The sequence below is a fragment of the Andrographis paniculata genome, unplaced genomic scaffold (genome assembly GCF_009805555.1).
Source record: "Andrographis paniculata isolate CXL003 unplaced genomic scaffold, ASM980555v1 Contig10END, whole genome shotgun sequence".
NCBI lineage: Eukaryota > Viridiplantae > Streptophyta > Magnoliopsida > Lamiales > Acanthaceae > Andrographis > Andrographis paniculata.
The window spans coordinates 2078885-2101074 of record NW_026137380.1 but is presented as its reverse complement, the minus strand read 5'-3'; the positions used below and the strand labels follow the sequence as shown (position 1 = coordinate 2101074).

General features: G+C 36.3%; 4 protein-coding genes across 6 annotated transcripts; 2 read left to right on the top strand and 2 right to left on the bottom strand.

Moving 5' to 3' along the window:
• The first annotated feature begins 1240 nt into the window (after nt 1-1240).
• On the top strand, nt 1241-3579 carry LOC127245147 (peptidyl-prolyl cis-trans isomerase CYP18-1). Of its 2 annotated transcripts, XM_051265880.1 has the most exons (5): nt 1241-1405; nt 1520-1594; nt 1937-2098; nt 2739-2897; nt 3097-3579. In XM_051265880.1, exons 1-5 carry the CDS (start codon nt 1403-1405, stop codon nt 3178-3180), a joined length of 483 nt encoding a protein of 160 aa, XP_051121837.1. In that variant the 5' UTR covers nt 1241-1402; the 3' UTR covers nt 3181-3579. The 2 variants fall into 2 exon arrangements, with proteins under 2 accessions (XP_051121837.1, XP_051121846.1); XM_051265889.1 differs by lacking the exon at nt 1520-1594 and having other exon boundaries at nt 1252-1405.
• LOC127245137 (protein DEFECTIVE IN MERISTEM SILENCING 3) lies at nt 3577-7566 on the bottom strand. Its single transcript, XM_051265867.1, has 8 exons — nt 7361-7566; nt 6447-6557; nt 6185-6299; nt 5696-5930; nt 5186-5377; nt 4763-5086; nt 4342-4567; nt 3577-3926 (listed from the first exon to the last, which is right to left on the bottom strand). Exons 1-8 carry the CDS (start codon nt 7415-7417, stop codon nt 3891-3893), a joined length of 1296 nt encoding a protein of 431 aa, XP_051121824.1. The 5' UTR covers nt 7418-7566; the 3' UTR covers nt 3577-3890.
• A 412-nt stretch (nt 7567-7978) lies between these two features.
• On the top strand, nt 7979-14705 carry LOC127245114 (uncharacterized). 2 transcript variants are annotated; one of them, XM_051265808.1, is made up of 13 exons: nt 7979-8333; nt 9253-9434; nt 9511-9614; nt 9937-10017; nt 10433-10536; nt 10674-10760; nt 11627-11829; nt 12194-12395; nt 12467-12517; nt 12597-12695; nt 12789-12848; nt 12991-13115; nt 13226-14705. In XM_051265808.1, exons 1-13 carry the CDS (start codon nt 8061-8063, stop codon nt 14511-14513), a joined length of 2859 nt encoding a protein of 952 aa, XP_051121765.1. In that variant the 5' UTR covers nt 7979-8060; the 3' UTR covers nt 14514-14705. The 2 variants fall into 2 exon arrangements, with proteins under 2 accessions (XP_051121765.1, XP_051121776.1); XM_051265819.1 differs by having other exon boundaries at nt 7980-8333; nt 12994-13115.
• Nucleotides 14706-18079: 3374 nt separating this feature from the next.
• Nucleotides 18080-19521, bottom strand: LOC127246408 (AT-hook motif nuclear-localized protein 22-like). The gene has a single exon (XM_051267759.1). It carries the CDS (start codon nt 19282-19284, stop codon nt 18376-18378), a length of 909 nt encoding a protein of 302 aa, XP_051123716.1. The 5' UTR covers nt 19285-19521; the 3' UTR covers nt 18080-18375.
• Between the last annotated feature and the right edge of the window lie 2669 nt (nt 19522-22190).

Sequence of the window (22190 nt, the reverse complement as noted above, 5' to 3'; positions counted from 1 at the left end):
GACAGTTTTGTTTACCTGTGTCTACGGCTTTACATATTTAACCATTATTTTCATCTAAAGTTTTAAAGATAAAATAAAATATTTACGATACAAGTGCACAATTTATTAATAAAACAACGGAGGCAGTCTTTGTTTTTAGTTTGTATATTTATTTACTCAATAGTAATTTTTATAAAATAGTCACGCTCAATATTTCTTTCATATATACGAAATATAATAGTTATTTAATCTCTATAATACTATATATAATAATAAAATATATCAAAAAAAATACAAAAAAAACATGGTAACATACAAAATATTAATACAATCATCAGACAAATATCAAACAAGATCACGAAGCTGAATCATCTTATGGCAAATAGGCACATGTACATATAATCAAGTGAACTAAATATATGAAATTGCTAGCTAACACATTGTCAAATAATGACTTTTCAATTCAAACAAAATAATTCAAATTTTTTTATAGAGTCTCAAAATTATTATTATTTTTTATTTAAAATATATTATACTTATTGTAAATTTTGTTTTAAATAGAATTTATAAAATTACGTTACATATAAAAAATAAGAATGAAAATTATTAAATAACACAAGCAAAAATATTAAAATGAAGTAGCATATTCGATTAAATTATTATGGTAGTATTTTAATGTAATACTACATTATTTTATAGAATATTAATACCAACTTGCTACTATAAACATATATTAATATAATGTCATTATTTAATGAAAATAAAGTTGAAATACTCCCTTCGTCCCATAAATATAATTTTAATTGGATTGGTCACGAGATTTAAAAAATATTGATATTATATTGGTAGTTTTTGCCTTGTAAGTGTATTAATGTAAAAAGTAGTGACAATTGTGTAATAAAAAAATAAGTATAATTTTATGGTGATATAGTTATTTATAAAAATAAGACTATTGTATTGGGCATACAAAAATATTAAACTATTTGCTATATACACTGTATTATAGGAGAATATTCAAATTATGAATACGACTTTTGACTGGAAAATTGAAATGGAAGAACAAATATTGGACACTACCAAACTAGTTTACCGAATAGGTAATTTAAATAAATTATGCGGTGAAAAGTGTAATTACTTAAAATATACGGAGCATATGGAAAGTTTCGCCATATAAGGGGATGAAAAAGATATTAAAGAGAGTTTATGTAGTAAAATGTAATTACGCTTCCCTCTCGCTCAAGCTCGAATCTTTTTTCACATTCGCGTCTATAAAAAATTCATTTGCTTGAAATTGCAGAAGAGGAAATTGCAGAAGAGGAAATTGTAAAAAATCTCGAGGAATCGATTATCTTTTCACCGCAAGGGCAACCACGATCTCTGCAGAGCTCTTTGAGTTCCCGACATATCTGTAGCTACACACTCAATGGTGAGTATAATTTTCGATGTTGCCTCCGGTGTGGAGCTTAATTAAGCAGTTTAAGTTATCTGTATTAATTTGCTAGAGTTTGTGAAGTTACTGTTGTGATGATGAATTTTACAGTCTGTGACGTTGCACACAAATTTGGGAGACATCAAGTGCGAAATCTTCTGCGATGAAGTTCCCAAGACCGCTGAAGTGCGTGCTCGTGCTTATGTCATGGCTTATGTTTGTTAAAAAATTTTATTTTGGGGGAGGAATTCTTCCGTTCTGTTCTATTTAAATTTCTGGCAGTTAGTGCGTTAATTCAAGGAAAGCTCTCTCGGTTCGCCATTTGCTAACCGAGGAGGGGAACGCTGTTTATTTCGTTTTACTATTACTTTCGTGTGCATTATCATTCTAAATGCGTGTTCTTACTTTTATTGCTAGTCCTAGCAATTTGCGAATTGCAATGCCAATTTGGATGATGTTCTTGGAAAATAAGCTTATTTACATTACATAGTCAGTGCTAGACTTTGAACTGCTACAATTGTTTTGCAGAACTTCCTGGCACTATGTGCAAGTGGTTATTATGATGGAACCTTATTTCATCGAAATATTAAGGGATTCATGATACAAGGCGGTGATCCAACTAACTCAGGCAAGGGTGGAACGAGTATATGGGGTAAGAAGTTCAATGATGAGATACGAGAGTCACTTAAGGTAGTTTGATCTTTTATTTCATATCTTTCTTTCATTTTAAAAACTTTATGGCATCATATTTAAATTCTGCTACTTGGATGGTAGCTCAAATGACTGTAATTCAGCTTATATACATCCACCTTCTCTCTTCCCCATTAAGAAAGAGTGAATTTGCAACACCTAGTTTAATAAGATATATATGTGTTTGTATATGGTTCATAATAGACCAGGAATATCTTCATTGATTGTAACTACATTGTATTGATCTAAAAAGGGTGAATAGACCAGGAATATCTTCATTGATTGTGCCTACATTGTATTGATATGCATTCTTCCCCGTTAAGAAAGAGCGAATAGAGCCACCAAAATTGGCTACAAAGAGGATATTGTGTCTTGCAACATCCACTTTAATAAGATATATGTATATGTTTGTATATGGTTCATAATAAACCAGGAATGCCGTAGTATATTGTAACTACATTTTATTGATCTAAAAACCTGCAGCTACATGTTTATTTTTCCTAGCTGATTCTGTAGCCAAATATTGAAATTGATAATTTATCTTAGTACTTTGGCATCATATTCATTAACACACAGCTGAATGATTTGTATGTACTGTATACATTTTGATTATTCATTTCAAAATTTGATTTTTTTCCAGCACAATGCTAGAGGTATAATGTCCATGGCGAATAGTGGTCCTAATACTAATGGAAGCCAGTTTTTCATTACTTACGCAAAGCAACCTCATCTTAATGGGCTCTACACCATCTTTGGCAAAGTGATTCATGGCTTTGAAGTTCTTGATATAATGGAGAAGGTAATGCCTCATGGATTCGACCCCATTCTGTCGTTAGCTAAGAAATTCTATGATTCAATTGGCCCATAGTTTTTCTCGATTTCTCCATATGTCTCTGTAGCACAAATGTACCTATTATATTTACAAAATTGTTGATGATTAAGCTGTTATATTCCCTAATTACACTAGATTCTAATCGACATTGCTTGCATTTTCCCAGGCACAAACAGGACCAGGGGACCGGCCTCTTATGGAGATCAGGATCAATCGTGTAACAATACATGCTAACCCGCTTGCTGGCTAGTTGCTCTAAAAGTAAGATTGATGTAATTCATGAGACAAGCAGACACTTGGGCATGTTGGGAGGTACCCGACAGAGAGTATAACTTTCTATCATCTCAGATTGAAAAAATGAAGTCAACTTTCATTATTGGTTGCCTTTTCCAGCCGATTCTGAAGAATTTGCCTGAAACTTGTCACCAATTTTGTCCTTAACTCACAATGTTTGCTCTGTGATAGTCTTCCTCTGAAATAACTCATGTTGGCATAATTAAACAATATATTACTATGTTGTGTACTGTCAATTTATGTTTTGTCTTTATTTTACTGTCTGTCTTGTCTTTCTACTGTGTTAAATTTTGTATATTAGCACAATAACTGTCGTTCTCATGTTGATATATTAGGAAAGTGTATTTTCATGTTAGGCCTTAATCCATCCGGTTGCATTTGTGTATTGAATTTTATTAATTTGGTAGCAGAAAGGGCAGGGCCCATAATCCAGCAAAGACAGCCAAACTACAATGTCATAACTGTGCTACAGTTTTACTTACCAGCAATACAATTGCAAGCAATCCATTGAATCACAACACCGCCTCGAAAAGCTAATCGGTGCTGGCAATTTTTTCTCAGCTAACACATCTACAAATACCTTCACAGATTGTCAAAACAATACATCCATATACACGCCGAGCCAAGGATGCATATATTTCCAACTCTACTGATTTGTTTCCACGATCATCTTGGGGTTGAACCTCGCCCTGGCATCTGGAGCTGATACGACACACAATAGAATAGACAGTTAAATAGGAAAAGAAACTAGTGAATGTGCTTCATAAATTGAGAAACAAAGACTACATCCTAATGTCCAAAGTTAGGCATTATAAACTCATAAACCATCTTTAGGTTGTAGAAACATGTTAAGACGACTAAAAAGGGGTGCCGCGGAAATTTAAAATTTCCTTAGAAAAGGTCGCATAGGCCTTGCATTCCCTTTGCAAAAGGCTGTGGGGATCAAGAAGCTGCAGCAAGTTGTTAAAATAGAAAACTGCCTTTTGCAAGCAGCAACATCACGAAATGTACAAAACTATATAATCTCTAGCCACAAAAATTTCTATAGAAGCTTGACCAGAAAAGAAAACTATAATCAGTAACACCAAATAGACCAAGCAGGGGACTAAGGTATAACCTTGGCAAACTGTGCTGAGCTTTCGGCAAGAAACAGGACATATTCTTGCCTTACTGCCTCAAACTTGAACCTTGTATGATCTAATAGTTCTTGCTCTCTCTGTAAATCTTCCGCTGCTCGGTCCTTCTTCCATTTCATTTCTTTACATTGATTGTCAACCTCATAATAGTTCCCAGGAAGGCAAGCCTTTTTGGAGTCAAACGGAAACTTTACGTTCACATCTCCCCTGAAACAATAATAATATTCACTTCAAAATAAGATATGCCTAAGTGAGAGAAAACAAAGTTAACATCAGATGTTTTATGAAAATAATAGGAATTTCAAATCATGCTTTTGCTCAACACAATAAGATGTCTAATTGACATATTGAGATTGCCAGTCATCTAAAACAACTGACAATATGTGATGCCAAACTGCTTACCGATGATGACCCAAGGAGAATACCCCAGGACTTCTGATCACCCCTCCATCTAAAGATATAGCTCCATGTGTTATAAGGGGGTGAGCCTTTAGCATGTCTTCCCTTGTTTTGTACACTTGCAAATTTGAGAAGAGGTTATAGAATAGTGTCTCTCGTAGACACTGTCCAGTTTTGTTCAAGCAATACAAGTCACTGGGATCAATAGAGATCATATTTACAGCAAAACCAAGGAACCCCAAAGGAGATTCTCCATCTATAGTTTTTGGCTTTAATAGATCGAGCCGTTGTTGAGGATCTCCATCTATTAACTGACCTGCATATGGTCTACAACACCCACAATAAAATTTCAATGGAAGGGAAGTCATTATTAGAAGCCACTTGATCAAAACCAAAAACAATGAACTCATACATAGGAACACACACCTTAAATTTTCAAGACAAATAAGAAGAAATCGTTCATCCAAAGACTTGCCCATAGATGCTGCAGAAGCATGAATTCCTAAACCTTTGTTAATGGAACCATCTTTGTCATAAGCTTCTAGGGCTTTGACACCTTTGTGAGTCTTGCAGACCACTGCTAGCATGGTCTCTAGGCCCAGATAATCTGAAAGAAGCCTAGCACACAAGTGAACAGCAAAACACTTAGCCATAGTTACTAGATTACTTTTCCTTTTCTGCACCTTAGCTTCAATTTATTATTCACAAACTAGTGAATCACTTGCAGAATAGAATATTTAATATACTTGATGATCTCTGACACCATGTAGGCAGTTATATCCTTGGAAGAAAGTAAACATTGGTTGCATATAGCAAACATTTTTTGAGCAAATCTAGGAGTCCCAATACATGGCAGCAAAGGGTATGCCCATGGATATTATGACAGTAATAATTTTGTCAAGTTTAAAAGGAAAAAAGTAGAAGCATTAGGCTAACCTGCTAAGGTTAGCATCATTAACCTTTCCAAGCATGGCAACAACACCAACCACATCTTTCATCCATGGATGATTAGAAGCCTGACCTTCAGGCTTAGTTTTCAGGCTATAGAAAATGGCAGCAACAGATTTCTCATACTTGAGAATAGATTGAGCTGTCTCTTCCTCATTCTGCAAACATGAGGAGTCTTCATTTTCCACTTTAGAAAAACTTGTGTAATAGTTCCCAATAGAAGCTGAAAGGACAAAAGCAGGTGGATAGCCATATGAATATTAATTTCTCACCATGTGACCATGATAGGAACAAAGAATGATTCATTCACATTTCTGCAGCTCAGAATCCGATAAATCCCAAACATATGAAGGAGATCCATGAAACAAGGAAATAATGTATTGTGCAAGTAACAAGCAACAAGGCTAGGATGAAGACTCTTTTGAATCTTAATTTCAAGATTGCTGAAAAGACAGCAGAAATTGGAAATACAGAAACCTCGTTTATCAAGTATATCATCGTCCAGTTTGCTTATCTGAAACTTCAGAAATTTGACATTTTGCTCATGATGCTTAATTTTTGCACCCAGTTCCTTCAAACCATCCTCAAGTTTCTGCAACATTTACACCAACCCATGTCATTATTTTTCACAGATGAAGCCTGTAAATGTATCAGCTCCAACAAGAAGAATCATATCCTAAAGGAGCCAAGAAAATGGGTGATACATCTTAAAAAGAGGCTAAGCCATGTAATGAAAAACCTTAGAGTGGATTGCAATTGATTCAGGGTCCACGTTCTCCCTTGAAAAAGGAGAGCTTTGTCCTGCTGAGGGGTCAGCAATGACCAATGGCCTTGCATAGTTGATTGGCAACTGGCATAACAAAAAATAAACACTGTTCAACCTTGAGGAAATGTAGAACTCTCAAAAGCCCACGCTTATTAGGAACCTGCATGTGTGGGTGTCTAACAGTTTCTTTCAGCTATAGATAATGAAACAGTGTCAGAGGCATTTTCGTTGCAAATCAATTTCCATAGTCTTAATAAACTAAAGAGACCGTGTTTATGGCAAAAACCAATTAGATAATATTCCAAAGTAAAATTGGCAGCTTAATTATAGGACTTTTGGATCCATTAAACATCAATAACCCATATTTCAGTCAGCTTGATTGGATACACAAATTAAAGTAAAAAAAGACAAACACCATGTTAATCACACTTAAACAAGCCTCACATATGGAGGCGTGCAAGATGTAAAATTAACAACTGAAAATTTTAGTTTAGAAACATACAAACATATTTTCCACTGGATCTTAGAGAAGCTATCAAATTTATAGACATGCAGCACCCTAAAATTAGTACCTAAATCCTTTTAAATAAATTATTGAACTTATTTCAAGAAATTGAATGAAAATGCATTCCCAAAAGCACACAGCTGCAAAGAATCAAAGCAAGATAATTTGTCAACAGATCATAATTGCACGTTCATCATATACATTTCCAATTCTACCCAAATTGCAGTCTCGCTCTATGTCTAAGGCCTTCAATACAAAATTAACGGCACGCATATCCTCGAAGACACATGCGAACGCAGCTTAAACGAACCCCAAAACACCAAAGCATGAGGCAAAACGAGCGAAAAATTAAATCAAACAGACTGGGCGGAAAAAATCAAACCGGCTTCGGCGATTCGCCGTCCACGGACATTCGCCGCTGGTCACCTCCGCCAAACATTGCCCGGAAAACGCCGTTGTCTGAACCGAATTTAGGGTTTAGAGCAGAACGACGGAGGGAGAATTCTAGTATTTCAAAAGGGCATGGTATAAACCGCCACAATTTGGTAGGAGCGTAGCTGTGTACGAAGTAAGCTGTGCAATGAATGAATCTTCTGGTTCTGGTAATCGCCAAATTGCTATAAATGAGACACAAGCCCAATTATAAATGTCTAGCCCATTTATAGGCCCAATTATGGTTAGCAGATAAGCCCAAAAATATAGTCCAGTAAAATGGCCCAATAACAATAGTCCAGGGCTCATACACTACGGCCCATAATTGTAGGCCCAGAGAACAGATCAACAACACATTGTCCATTTACAAAAGGCCACATAAATAAGGCCCCTATAACGAGCCCATCATAAGGCCCACTTATAACGGACAGCGGCCCACAAATTGCGGTTCAGGTCTCTTAACATGGGCCAAGACCTAAACCTATGAATCTGCTATTACCGTAGTAAGGAATTTATTACTCAGTTAAAAAAGTTTATCTGTAAGTAAAACGAATTAACAAGGAGTACAGCTTCTTCCACACGCTACTCGCTAAATCTAGGGTTCGAAATCCCCGCCATTTCAGAACCCTGTTCACACGAATCCCGCGCGAATGGAGAAGGAAGAAGATAATGAGCAGTGTCCGAAGGTTGCCAACCGCAGTTCCGGCTTGATTTCTGATAGAAAGTCTCTTAGCAACGCCGGCGCTGGGTCCCAAAATGGGGGCGACGACTGTAGCTCTATGTCGACAAAGAATCCGCAGGGTGCAGCGAAGTTCATATCCTCGGTTGCCGCGAAAATGGTGGCTCAGCCGATTTCGTTTGCTGATCCCCTTGTTTGGGGCGTGCTCACTGCTATATCGGATAAAGCACGCAAGCGCAACCAGGTTTATCACTGCGAAATGCTTCCGCCGCGCCCCCCCCCCCCCCCCCAAGTTTATTAATAGCATTTTCTTTTCAAGAATTCCCATTGCTTTTATTTTGTGCTCTTCTCATAATGTGCTTCGCTCATCGTTTTAATGGAAATTCTGGAGAAATGTTACTTGTGAAATATTTTTATTTTTTATTTTTTCTTAGGAGGGGCTGCAATTGGTCGGTAAGGTTAACATTGCATCAAATTAAATTTGAGATTCTCAATTTTTTTTTTTTTTTTTTTTTTTCAAATACAACTTCGATGTAGATGATTTTGATAGGCATTGAAATCCTTTCATTTTTATGCACTTCTGGTAGATAAATAAGCTTCCAAATATTCTGAATTCATTTAATTCAAAATTTGATGCCAAAAAGGCGTTTTTAACTGTTTTCCTTGTGAAAGAATTGAGATCATGCTGGGTCTTTCAGAAATATATCATACTATTCTTCAAGGTTTAGAGTTGGTCTATGTATCTTACACTATCAATTGGTGGGCCATGATTTGTTTAGAATACTGGATTTCTGCGTTAATATTGAGCATTTATTAAACAGTCATGTCTTGTTGACTAATTTTTACATTCTTGCATCTTTTTGTCGAATGATAATTATAACCATCAATGTTGTATTTTTCCTTTAGTCTTTTTGAGGGTGAGGGTGACTTCTCTTTTTGTTTTAGTTCTTACTTCCAAATTATTGAAAAAGTTATCCTATACTCCAATTCATAGGTTAGTTTACCTTGTTTAGTTTGTTTGATTTGAACAATGTTAAAGTGTTTACTCTGTTCAGCTTGTTTGATTCTAGTATCTTCAAGGCATTATCCTTTGATATTCTGGAAGCACTTATTTAATGTTGCATGTTATTAGAAGCTTGCTTATTTATGAATTGGATTTCCAGGGCATGCATTTGCTTTTGACTAAAGATGAACACTGCATCGGTCGGCTGGTAGATGATTCTCGGTTCCAGATTTTGGAAACTGCAGTTAGTGGTAGCCATTGTAAAATTTTTCGGACGAAAGTTACTACTGAAGATGCAGAACCTTTATCAGACAATTTTTCTGTGTTTTTGAAGGATACTAGGTTAGCTGTTTATGAGTTTCAGTGTGAAGTGATGGACTTTGATATATAAGGAGTGTTGGTGGTTTTCTTTTGGCAGCACAAACGGGTCATTTTTGAACTGGAAAAAGTTGACCAAGAGTGGCTCTGAGGAAAAGCTGAACCATGGAGACATTATCTCACTACCATATGCTCCACACCATGGTAGAATTAGTGCCTGATTTCTTATTTTTATTTTTAGTAAATTTTATTTTTTTCATGTAGCTTAGCCTTCCGTACACTGTATGTCCTGTTTTATGTAGATGTATCGATTTTTTAGTGCATTGCACTGAAGCAACACAAATGTTTAAATAATTTTGACAAATTATTATTTTATTAAGACATATTGGTGTCATATGCTGTTCCTATTTTCAATTTATGGTGTTCATTTGTTGCTTATTGTGTGTACAACTATGCAAGCAACTTTTGCAGGAAATGACAGTTATCAAACTTGTGTTATAACCTGTCTTCTTGTCCATGTTTGCAGCTCTTGCATATGCATTTGTCTATCGTGAAGTTCAAAAGTCCTCTTGTATACCTGATGATGGATCTCTAAAGAGGAAATCAGGTTAATTGTTCTTTCTCTCTCTTCCTTTTCATCTTTTGAAAGTAAAAATGATATACAGTTATACACCTGATGGCAAGTTTACATGATAAAAACACTAAAATCTGCTGCATCTGCATACGTGTTGCATTTTTTATACCCTAGTTAACTATTACATCATAAATGGTTGGATTATGCAATTGCATATACTAGGTTTGAATTCATAATACAGGGTTAAAATCATTGAAATGAAACTGTGTCTAAAGAAGGGAAAATGGTTCAGTATATGTGAAGTTTTATGACATTTCAAGATGGTTAGATAATTCTGAGAAAAAGTTCTAGTTGCACTCGTTAAATAGTGCATGAATAGTGTATTAAGTTTTGCTTTGGTTAAGATTTATTTGACCTTTTTGTGTACAATTTTTTCCATTTCTTGCAGAACAAGGTGGCACTGAAAGCAAGAGGTTGAAAGGAATTGGCATCGGAGCTTCTGAAGGTCCAATTTCTCTGGATGATTTCAGGAGCCTTCAACGATCAAACAAGGTATTTATGGGTTGTCTCAATACTGTAAATACCAAATATTCTGTCAGTTCTGCAACATATTGGGATCGTCTACTTAGAGATTCCTTTTTAGTTTACATCTTTTGATAACTTCTTCATCACGCATTTTGTTTATATAGGAACTGAGAAAATCTCTGGAAAATCAGGTTGCGACTGTTGAATCCTTGCGCAGTGATAGTCGTGCTGCAATCGAGAAACATGCAATTGTATGTATTGCTTTTGTCATACATCAGTCCTCTTTCTTGTCACTTTTTCTATATCATGGAACTTGTCTTACCATGGTTACACCTTAAGATCTCTAATGTCAATGATTTCTTAAGTGTGCTTTACCTTTTGTTCGTCATTTGCATCTCCTATGTGATAAATTCATTATTTTTACCCTGTATGTGATCCATAGTTATGAAAAGGGGCTTTTTCAAAGTTCAAAATGCTTGTGATTTAATGGTGACCTACTGTTTAGTAGCCACTTGATGCTTACCAGACAGCTGTTTGTTACGCATCTAGGGATAAATTAAGGGCATCACACCCTCCCATTTGAGAGGGAGCGATGCATACAGAATTTTCATCTTCCTTGTATAGGCTAATTTATTGTATTGGACCTGCTATATAATTAGGTTTGTAATAACGCAGTTAATACTAGGGTGCTGTTTTTATTTCAATCATGGTATTAGAGGGGCTGCCATATTAGAAAAAATCACTACGATGTTTTTTTTTTAAACAAAATTCCGAGTTAAGGGATTTAGAACAAAGAACTGCCAGTGCATTAATGCACGAAAAGAAAGTGTACTTGAACAAATAAGACTGAATAAAAATACAAATAATATATTTTAGTTGTTAACTTGTTATTTAACCTAATTCAAGTGGTAGTTCATCTATTATAAACAACAAGCTTGCTTTTGTGGATCTTTTTATAACCATTGTATTTTTGTAAAGTGAAAGTGTTAATGAGTATCTCTAATCAAGAATATGGTTATGTTAATAATATCCTTTCCAATGTTGGCTGTCACACCTGAAGCTTGTAATATTTATACATGCTTATTATTGTGAGGATTAATGATGTCTTTATCCGCAGGAAATGAGAGAGTTAAAAGAATCAGTTTCAAAATCTTATCATGATCAACTCATTGAGCTGAAACAGTCTTTGGAGGCTAAAGAAAAGGAACTATCGGAGCTCAATAGAGTATTGGCTGAGCAAAAACATGGGATCGAGGACCTTACAGAAAGACTTAGTGCATCAACGCAATCATGTCATGAAGCAAATGAAATAATTAATAGGTACCAACTAATTTTTGCCTCTATCAAATCCCTTAAGGCAGTGCACTCTTCAAAATCAGCTTTTCTGTATATTGGCATTGGATTTTTTTCTTTCTTTCTTGAGGGATGGGATTTACTGTAATATTTGCTATTATTTGGGCTCTACTCCCTTCTATAGGTAAAATTAAGCGCTGTGCATTTTGAGGCTGAACTCTTAATTTCAACTGACTTGATTTGTCCTTTTTTTTAGTGGGAGTGGTCATTTGAGGTTGTTATTTAAATTTGCATTGCTTGCACGTAAAGGGTTGTATGCATAAGTCCGGTTTGATGATTTCATATTTTTTTGGAGATGTGTAAATATATTAATGCATTTTTCCTTGATCAGCCAGAAGGCCTCTATATCTGAACTGAAGGTTTTATTAGATGAAGAGCGTGATCAAAGGAGAGAAGAGCGTGACAAGGCTTCTGCAGACATGAAAATGGCTATACACCGGGTTCAAGCTGAGGCTGCAGAGGAAATAAAACAGCTCTCCGATAGTGCTTTAAGACGTGAGAATGAATTGCAAGAAATGATACATAAACTTCAGGTAAATGAGATGACTTTGGTCTATCATCAATCCTTTTTATATTCAGGCACTTAATATGACTTGTTTTGTAGGAAGTAGAAAAGGAAAGGTGTTCGCTGGTCGAAGTTTTGAGGTCCAAATTGGTATGATGCTTTATCCTTGTTTTCTTGGTATGTGTGGTCTGGTCATGGTCTTTATGTTTCCCTGTTCTTTTTATGGCAGGAGGATACAAGACAAAAGTTGGTCAATTCCGAATACAAAGTCCGTTTACTGGAGGGTCAAATACACCAGGAGCAGCAAGCTTCTACCTGTAGTAGAAAAGTAATTTTAAGTTTGTCTTTTATACTTGCCCTACTTGCGGTCAACTGTCATTAGTTTTGAGATGTGCTGGTCATTGATTCCTTGTATTTTCAGAGGGTTGAAGAACTTGAGCACGAACGGAAAATGCTGGAGAAAGAACTTGAGAATGAAAAGGTAGGAATGCTGTATGTATAGTGCTCTGCAAAACTCTCGTCTCACCCTGGATGACCCTATATTATCTTCTTATTTGGAAATGAGACAATGGTACTTTGCATAGTTTTTACATTGAAAACTGAGATTTCTATTTCTGCTGTAGCAGGCTGCAAGGGAAGAAGCATGGGCAAAGGTATCTGCTCTTGAGCTCGAGATCAGTGCTGCAATGCGAGATCTTGATTTCGAAAGGCGCAGGCTAAAAGGTGCTAGGGAAAGAATTATGCTTCGGTAAGGGCAGATATATATGATGGATGCCACTTATTCTGAGAATTAGATGGGATATCATATTTTAATTAGATGAATCGGTGGTCAGTAAAATATCAGTGATCTTGATGCAGTGAAACTCAGCTCCGCGCATTCTATTCCACGACAGAGGAGATATCAGTTTTGTTCGCCAAACAGCAGGAACAACTCAAGTCGATGCAAAAGACCCTCGAGGATGAAGAGAATTATGAGAATACCTCAATAGACATCGATCTGAATGCTGATTACAATCAAAACAGGTCAGCAGTTAGAGGTGAGGAAAAGGATCATCAAAGCAAGAGCATTGCCAAGGCCGGATCTGGCAGCCAAAACATGAACCAGTCATCGAGCGACGCAGCAAGTGCAACAGAGAAGCATGACTGCAACTCCAAAAGCCAAGACAATAATGATGATACACAAGAGGTAGAATTTAATGGTGGCTTTGGCTCCGATGTCAATGGTGTCGGCACAGCACCCATTTTGGCTGGGGAAACTGTTGGGACCGAGCAAGTGCCTGATACAGAGGTTGTTGGCGCCCGACTCGAAGCCACATCACATTCTCATCTGTCACTGCTCGCGGATGTGGTGTCATCCCAGAATTTGGAAGGAGATGGTGAAACCGAACAAGTGTTGGAGACTCAAGGCCTTGGGGTAAAGATCGACAATACTATAGATTTGAACAAATTTGATACTCCGGCTATGGATGAAATGCAGGTCGACAGCACCAGCCCAGTACGTCTCAACACCAACAACTTTGGACTGCATCAGTTCGGAGATGATGATACAATGGAAGCTGATGATAACTCTGTCGCCCCGGAAAAAGCTCCGGAAGATGCTCAACCACTTTATCCCGACACAGCGCATAATTCACAATCAAATCGCGCCCCCGAGGCTCAGGATGCAATGGAAGACACAGAAGATGGAAAAACTATCAAAACTTGCGATCTTCTGGCTTCAGAAGTTGCCGGTAGCTGGGCTTGCAGCACGGCTCCCTCAGTCCATGGCGAGAACAATGGTGAGACTGTACCTGCCCATGATTCTGGCAGTGTGGTTGCAGAGAGCCAGCACGTCCCATCATCAACCAATTCAGAAGCTGCTGCTAGGCGTAAACGAGAGCGCGAAGCGTTGAGTGAGATGATAGGCATTGTAGCTCCCGAGCTGAAGGAGCAGTTCAGCTGTGCTGTTGGAAGTGATAACCGGAGTTGGGACAAGAGGGACACAGCCACTGCGACAGCCTCAAACTCAGACACCGAAGACTGCAGTGATAAAGATAACATCGAAGCCTCCGATGCTGAGGCAGTTGACAGCCACAGGTTGTCTGATGGTGAACACAGCGACGACGAGGATGCCCAGGAGGATTCTGAGTCGACTAGTTCAGAATAGATATGTACATGAAATTTTGTAAGAAGCAGCAGCAGCATCTTTGTTTGGAGTGCTGTAGTATATATAAAGGTTATATATGATGCTTTCTTAGATTTTAAGTTATATTCTCCTGCCCAAATTCTTGTTTTGTATATAAAGACTCGCCACGATGTGAATATTTGGTGAAGCAATTTATTTGTCTGGAATTTTTAATGTCGGTTTTATTGGATTGCTTTTTTTACATTCAAAATATCATATTAAATATTTGATATATTATACTTCCTCTATGTTCCAATACAATAGGCTTGTTTACCATTTTTGTCCGTCCTAAAACAATAGTATCATTTTTATAAATAATCATATCACTATAAAATTACCTTTACTTTTTTATTATTACTACACAATTGCTACTACTTTTTACACACAATTGCCACTACTTTTTACACTAATACACTCACAAGATCCATACTTTTTACTCACTACCAATATAATATCAATAATCTTTAAATTCCGTGCCGAACGAAAAAAATATCAGATAATTATTCAAATTTAATTTTTTAATATTAAAAAATTTAAATAAAAAAACTAAAATTCACAGACAAACACAATGACCTCCAAACCAATGCTATAAGCTAATCTGCAGCTGCCATTGTTGATTGATTATATATATATTTTTGAGGTAAGTGTTAACGTAATCCCTCAAATGTTTCAAATTTCAACCTTTGTACCCAAATTAATTATGGCTTAATTAGTTAAGGCACTTGCCAAATTCACTTGTAACCTCAAAAGCAAAACCCTCAATTACTCAACCTCACCAGATCACTACCATTAATTAGTTCATTTTGTAGAGATGGTGGATAGATCAATTAAGGTATTTAGAAGACATATGGGAATGAAATAAAACATCCCAAATGAAAATTAACAAAGCCCAGCAAATGATATTAGTCCAAATATTAAAAACTGGTTGAAGATAAGGGATCAGATAAAAGATTATTTGAATCCCTAATCTTGGACGAAAATATACAACTCCGAATAGATTCTGAATCTGTTGCAGATTAGGTTTTGCCTTTCTCATGTCTTTTTTGAATCTTGTTAGGTACATATATATATATATATATGTCTGTCTACTTTTTGTTGAGTGTATACATTTGATGTCAATTGTCATAGTGTACATGTTAAGTTTTAAATACTTCAACCCTTATTTCCTAAGAATACAATCAGCTTTCTGGGTGCACAGAATTCTAACACAAGACTGTTATTTTAAGGCACTTCATGATGTATTGTAAGAAATTTCTATGGCAAAATAAATGAAGATAGGAACTTTACTAAATTGCACATCACATACATATTTTATCTAGGAACATTTAGGCCCACCTTAATTTCCCAGGTTCTATGAATTTTTCCTGTGTAAAATTCATCAAAACAATACTAATTTGTCGTGGGATTAAAACAAGTTCCTTTGTTGTTATCTATCTACATGAGTGTGTGTGTCAAAAAGTTCTATTACAAATTAAAGCAGTAAAATGATTAAAAAAAAGAAAATTGTAAGCAACGTGTAACAATTAATTATTATAAACTATATTCCTTTGAGCGATTTTATTTAATTTTTATTATTCTTTTTAAAAAATTGTCTAAAAAAATTAAAATTAGATGTTTGTTTTGTAATTTATATCATATTTAAATATTAATTTTACATTCAAAATATCACTATTAATTAATATAGGGTATGTTTAATCATTAAGAAGACCATGCATTGTGGAAGAATAAGAAGAAGACAAGATCAAGATAATGTACAAAGATATATAAAATGCAAAACTCCTTACCAACACATACCTATACATTTGAGATAAAGTATCAATTAATTAATTTAAGATGAAGATAAATAGATTGCAATCATATTACATGTCATATAAGATAGGGCTTCAAACTATATATGCCCAGAAAGTAAGAAGAAAAGAACACATATCCATATATACATATATGTATATATATATATAGAGAGAGAGAGAGCATGCGTAGGATTAGAAAGAAGAGTGAGAGACTGATGTTAGGTTGTAAGATAGTAGTACATAAAAATATATATATATATATATATGTCAAATTAATTAGTTCATTGAACCGATTCTATCTGATCATGAATCTGGACATAAACCCTCGCCTCAGCCCCCAGCTCCCTCCTTTGTGGGTCCTCTCTCACTCATCCCCCTTCACTCTCACTCTCACTCTAACTCTAACTCTAACTCTCAACTTCATCCGCCCATAAACACACACAACTGTACGGTTACCTATACATACATATATATGCTGTATGTTAAGGTGTGGGTAGATTTGGAGAGTACTGCAGAAGTAGCTAGAGAGAGAGAAAAGGGTATATACATATATATATATGATATGATAGAGAGAGAGGGAGAGAGAGAGAGAGAGAGAGAGGCAGTGCACGTGTGACACAGTCCTCGAAATTCATGGTGTCGCCTGTCTGCTGCAGTCAAAATCAAGAAATCGAGGCTCTATGTTATGCCCATACCTCTCTGCCTCCCCTCTCACTCATCAATGCAAAACCCCATTTTCCATGCACAACAAACCTTAATTTCCAGTACCAAAAACCTATTTTTATATATACAGCTATATATCTATGGTGGTTTCTTTCACTGTCTTACGTATGCACCCACCCACCCATTCAGTATCAGACAGAAATGTTTGCTTGTTGAATCTTTAACTTTAGTACAGTAACAATAAAGGTTAAATTATATATCTATATATATAAAAATGAAAGATAAAGAAGGAAATTGAAGGAAATGGGAAAAGTTTGAAGTTGAGTGTACAAACAACAACAGCAGCAGCAAAAAGATACAAATCATATATACTACTGTAAAAATGGATATTAGTTAATATTCTGTGCCAGATTATCATACACACATATTCATATATACATGCATATAGAGAGTATATTATATATAACACATATATATTCTCTAAAAAAACTTATGTATATATATATCTAACATTTTATGACACGAGAGAGAGAGAGAGAGAGAGAGAGAGAGAGAGAGAGAGAGAGAGAGAGAGAGAGAGAGAGAGAGAGAGAGAGGGAGAGAGAGAGAGGGAGGTAGATAAGGTTGGGATATATGGTGCAGTAGCAAAATACACACACATATATATATATATACATACAGGAATAAGGAAACCTAAAATACAAATGAACAGAAAGTCACCTAAAGGCTCAATTCTTTCTTCAGCAGCAAGTGATGCATATATACACATATGATTGTCAGACAAGCAACCGCTACTACATACTATACTGTACTTACACCATAAATCAATTACACTGCACACTACTCAAATTAATTCTTTATTTATACCTGAAGAAGAAGAAGAAGAAGAAGAAGAAGAAGAAGAAGACGTGTATATATATATATATATATATATATGGACTAAGGACTAATGACTTATTGTTAAGATTTCCATTAAGCTGTGCTAATTAAGATTATTGTGTGTGCCTATAGATATCGATCATTTGAATGCCAAGTTGAACAGCAAACTCGATCACCCTCTCTCTCTCTCTCTATATATATATAATTAGATTAAGATTAAATCACCATAGACGAATCCAAGAAGATGGTCAATTTGTACAAACCCTTAAATTTTTCAATCAGAATTCACGAGCAAGCCTAAATAGAAAGCAAGAACTCCACAAACTACTAATTATTTTAATTAAAAAAAAAAAAGGAAAAAAACCGAGCACTGCTACTCTTACATGAAGAAATGGATGGATCACGTCAAGGAGGAGAATTCAACTGAAAATATCATCATCATCATCATGTCATCAGAAGAAAATTAATGGCTTCACGAGTCCCCATAATCAATCTCAGCTTAGGTTGTTTCATCAAAATGGAGGCCGACCTGTACTCCCCCAATACGCTGCCTCACCTGGTAATCCTGGATTCATCATATTTTGATTTATCCCATGAAATAGTCCGGCGTTTGGATCACTCATAAGTTGCTGACCTTGTTGTCCCCCGCCGCCGCCGCCGCCGCCGCTGCCTATTCCCGGCGATCCTAGCGGCCCGCTTCCTGTCACCGCCGCTTCCTCATCCTCCAGCGGCAGCCGTTCATAAGCTGCATTACCAAACGACGCCGTCATGAGGACGACCGGCCCGGAGGCCATTAGCGGGCCCACGACGGTTCCCCCCATGACCTGCCCTTGCCCGCCGGCCAAGTATATGGTCAGCGACGACGCCGCCGGAGGAGCCGGCGGTGGGAGGAAAGAACCCGATAGAGACAAAATTTCGAATCTTCCGTGCAGGGAGACGACGGCGCCGGGGGCGGAGGGCTGCTTGAGGGTAACATTTGAAACGGCGCCGTTTCCGCTGAGGATGCAGACGCCTCTCTGGCGGCGAGTGGCGAAGGTCGAAACGCTCTCCTGAATGTCGCAGTCATTGGCGACTTCCATCACGTGAGATCTGAGGGCGTTGGGGCTGTCGCGGGTGATGATGATGGGCGGCTTCGGCTTGTTCTTGGAGCCGGCGGGGCGGCCACGTGGCCTCCTCGTGACCTCCGATTGGTCCCCCGGGACGAGCTCTTTGCCGCCGTCGGAGGTGGGGGTGGTCGGGAGGCCGAAAGTGGTGTCGAGATCTCGCTTGAGGGGGGCTCCCCGGTTGGGGTTGGTGGCGGTGCCTGCACTCTGGCCGTCGTCCGCCGGATTAAGCTGGTGGAACTGGTGGTGGTGGTGGAGCTGGAGGTCGCTGGCGTGAAACGGCGGTGGCAAAGGACGGCCGTGGGTGAGCTGATCCATTTTTATCAATTCCTTCTCCGATCACTTCAGCTGCCTGATTGATTAATCTGTTGCCTGCGCCAATTGTTGATTGACGACGGACTGCAGGCAGATGAGGAAGAAGAAGAAGAAGAATCTGGAAGGAGGTCCAGAGGGAGGATCAAATTCAGAGGAGAGAGCAAGCTAAGCTAGCTAGGTTTTCTTAAATTGAAATCGAAGAGAGAGAGAGAGAGAGAGAGAGAGAGGAATTTGAAAGAAGAGCTAAGAAAGAAAGGAGAAAGAGATCAGATCGAGGGTTGGGTTTAATGTGAGAAGACGACAGCGTGGGGCGGTGGGTATGGGCCCCACCCAAACCCTCTTCTCTCTCTACCCAGCCGGATCCGACCCGAACATTTTACTTTTTAGGCTTTTTATTTATTTTTATCTACAATTACCTACGGTTTCTTGCAGTAATTATTTCTATAACATCAATGTATATATATAATAATACAAATTAGGTAGTCGTGCGTGCGTGCAGTAGTCCTATGCATTAATTCATCAAAAAAACTATCTTATTATTATTATTACAGATATATATGTAATTATAGGTGGTTCGTTGAATTTTTTTATTTTATATTATCAATAAAAAAAATATATATAATCATATTTAAAATTAATTTTTTTAATAAAAAATTATATTAAATAACTAAACCTAAATACACTCAAACTCTTATATAGTATAATTGTAATATCATATGGTATTGATTTATATATTGTACTATTATGTTGTCTATTTATACTCAATCGCTTGCCATATTACATGTGGTTAATTAGAGAAGGTATTTTGTTATGATGTGATTTTTTTAGTGATTCGTAAATTTACAAAATTTTAAATGTTTTTTTTTATGAAAAATAAAATAAAATAAAAGAATTAAGCGTAAATTTGCACGCAGATGATATGAGGCATGATGGTGGTGATGATGAGGGGCGGGATGGAGTGGAGAGAATTGGCGAGCACGTTGAGGAGACCCAGCTGGCCAAAACGGCGTCGTATGGGCGCATGCAATTGCAAGAGAGAGAAGGAAGTAAGCAAGCACATGTGGGTTATGCTAGCTATCATGGGAAATTGGAATGCCCCCTCCCCCACCCCCAACCCCACTCAAAACTATGGACATGGCCCCACCATACCTCAGACCCTGTCCCCCTACCTATCTTTTTTATTTTTATTCTTTTTTTGAAACAAAAATAAAATCATCAATCAAAATGCATCTCCATTTTAGGTAAAATTTAGGAATCTCATTTACAACCCCAACCCCAAACCATACAACACATTTGATATATGGCGTGATTCCGTAATTCTCAATTATGCTTTCAATACAAAACGGTGGTCAATATTCAAATGGAAAATTATAATTTAATAATAATAATCCTAAGGACGACGTCGTATAAGTAGTTCCATCTAATTTATAATTTAATTTTAATTTGGTAACAACTCTTGGAAATAGTCCAATGGGTCCATGTACGCCATTGATCCTTAACTTGTTTCTTTCTCAATTATTCAACAACTAGTAAACGTCCCCGTCGCCGGAACTGATCTGCAATATTGCACGCGCCGCCGTCCCCATTAATTAATCTATCAATCTGACTGACATACATGCTACCGTACGTGGCCCGCCACCACGGCGGCGGAATCAGAATTGGTACGGTGGGGCTTTGTCACGGCTAGCTATATATAGCTAGGCAGAAATCAGAATTGCTACATATATTTGCAAGTGATTATTACCTTTTTGGACATTGCACACACATATATATATATATATATTTATTTATTTTACTTTTATAAAGTTAATTAATTAATTTAATAATGTGGCTTGTTAATGTTGTTGTTGTTGTTGTATTGGTAAAAGAGCGGGCAGACACAGGGCACATGCAATATTTTGCACATCTTAGGCCTGAAGCAACCAACCCCTTCTTGACTAATATTACTTTTTAATTAGTTTATTCTGTCTTTTTTTTCAAAAAAACAAAATTTTCCAGATCAACAATAATATTTTATAGATCCCATCGAATAATATATATGGTGGATGCATTGGTGAAAAACAAAGTAGTATATTGCATTCAATGTAATTTTAATTTTTAATTAATACATTTTTATACTAAACCGTGAGTAAAAATTGCCATTTGTATCTATATTTACGGAATGACAAGTATATTTAGTCAAATAAGAAATACTTGCCGTTGGACAAAACAAAATTGCCCACAGAAAAATAAATAAATGAATTTCTGTACTGTAACAGTGTAATTATACAATCATTATAGTTTTCTATAGAAATACATTATTTCTTCTTAAAATATTATATATAATAATTATCTATACACAAAATATGAACACAACTACTATACCCTACCAAACCCTCATTTAAGTTAGCCATGCATGGAGCAAAAAACATTAATTACCATTGTTGGAAAATTTTACATCAATTAAATCAATTTCCTTCTCATTGGATAATAATAATAATAATAATAATAATAATAATAATAATAATAATAATAATAATAATAATAATAATAAATGGTAGAGTGAGGGTTGGCAGTGAATTGAAGTCAAGTATCTCCTCATCAAATATTAATTCATTTGTCACCTTCCATTTGCCCAATTCTTAATTTTATTTAATTTTCATGTCATGCATAATCTATATATATATATATATATTATAGTTTCTCCATATATCAATGCTGCAACTCTGATTTATATATCTATGTACTGTTTCACAAATGATTGGCCAGCATTCTTTTTTTTTTTTTTTTCCAATTATATCCACTCAACCATACACTGTCTACATCACTTTTCTTTTCATCCATTATATATTTTTATATATTTTTCAATGTATCGAGAATAGAGAGGGATTAATTAAATTTAGTTTCAAATATTTGCATATGTATAATAA